This window comes from Crocuta crocuta, unplaced genomic scaffold (genome assembly GCF_008692635.1).
Source record: "Crocuta crocuta isolate KB4526 unplaced genomic scaffold, BGI_CrCroc_1.0 scaffold1269, whole genome shotgun sequence".
Taxonomy (NCBI): domain Eukaryota; kingdom Metazoa; phylum Chordata; class Mammalia; order Carnivora; family Hyaenidae; genus Crocuta; species Crocuta crocuta.
The window spans coordinates 298,072-298,918 of NW_027531335.1; the positions used below are offsets into that span (position 1 = coordinate 298,072).

The window sequence follows — 847 nt, forward strand, 5'->3', positions numbered from 1 at the left end:
TAGACTCAAGACCTTTCAAAAAAAAAAAAAAACCCCAAGTTTTACAGCCTTCAGCTTTGTGTGTGCATCGCTGGTAAAAATATAATGGACCCACTTCCTTCGGTTGGCCCAGGTGCTTTGCTTCCCCTCTGATTTAGAAATCAGCCTCTTACCATTGGCGTCATTGAAAGCCTCTGGCCACGGGGCCGCGCTGTATGCGATGTGGCTGACTTTCTATTTCTCATTTTTGCGCACATAATTTCCTGTGTCATCCCTAGTGACATCACCACAGCTCATCACTGAAATCTCGTCTGCGAAGAAGTAGGCACGTAGTTAGGTGTCGCAGAGCCTTTCATACAGCGCCAGTGTTAGAATTAGCCGAGTCACTGAAGCAGGATCATACTTGATTAAGGAATCAATACAGCGAAACTCGTTAGGGCTGCAGGCATCAAGAGCGTCTTTTCTTCCCGCTCTTCCCCCTCCAAGTCTTCAGGGGGGTGAAAAATAATCATTCGCAACTGTCGTGTGAATCTCTGCGTAGGGCGGTTTTAATTTACTTTTTTTCATCTTAGGCTCTGCAACAACCGAAGCGGATATTTTCCATCAGGCACTTCTTGAAGGCAATACCGCTACCGAAGTGTCCCTGACAGTTCTAGACACCATCTCGTTTTTCACCCAGTGCTTCAAGGTAAAAATGAAAAATTAGAATTCAGCTGGCGTCCTTGCAAAGAAAACAAGAGACGCAAAGTAATTAGTCAGAGGAAGCAGAGTGTAGTGAAAAAGCCCCGAAGGAACAGTCTGGAAACGTACATGACAGACCTTGATGGGCTACTGCGTGACCTTGGGAATTCACAGAGCAACCCCCCCG

At 46.4% G+C, this 847-nt stretch overlaps 1 protein-coding gene across 1 annotated transcript in view; it reads left to right on the top strand.

Annotated features, from left to right (window-relative positions):
- Positions 1–847, top strand: part of DOCK11 (dedicator of cytokinesis 11) — a 147,138-nt gene that overhangs the window by 91,901 nt on the left and 54,390 nt on the right. The window contains exon 38 of the mRNA XM_077771917.1: positions 552–667. Within this exon, the coding sequence (XP_077628043.1) occupies positions 552–667 (116 nt within the window). The remainder of the gene's footprint in view (positions 1–551; positions 668–847) is intronic.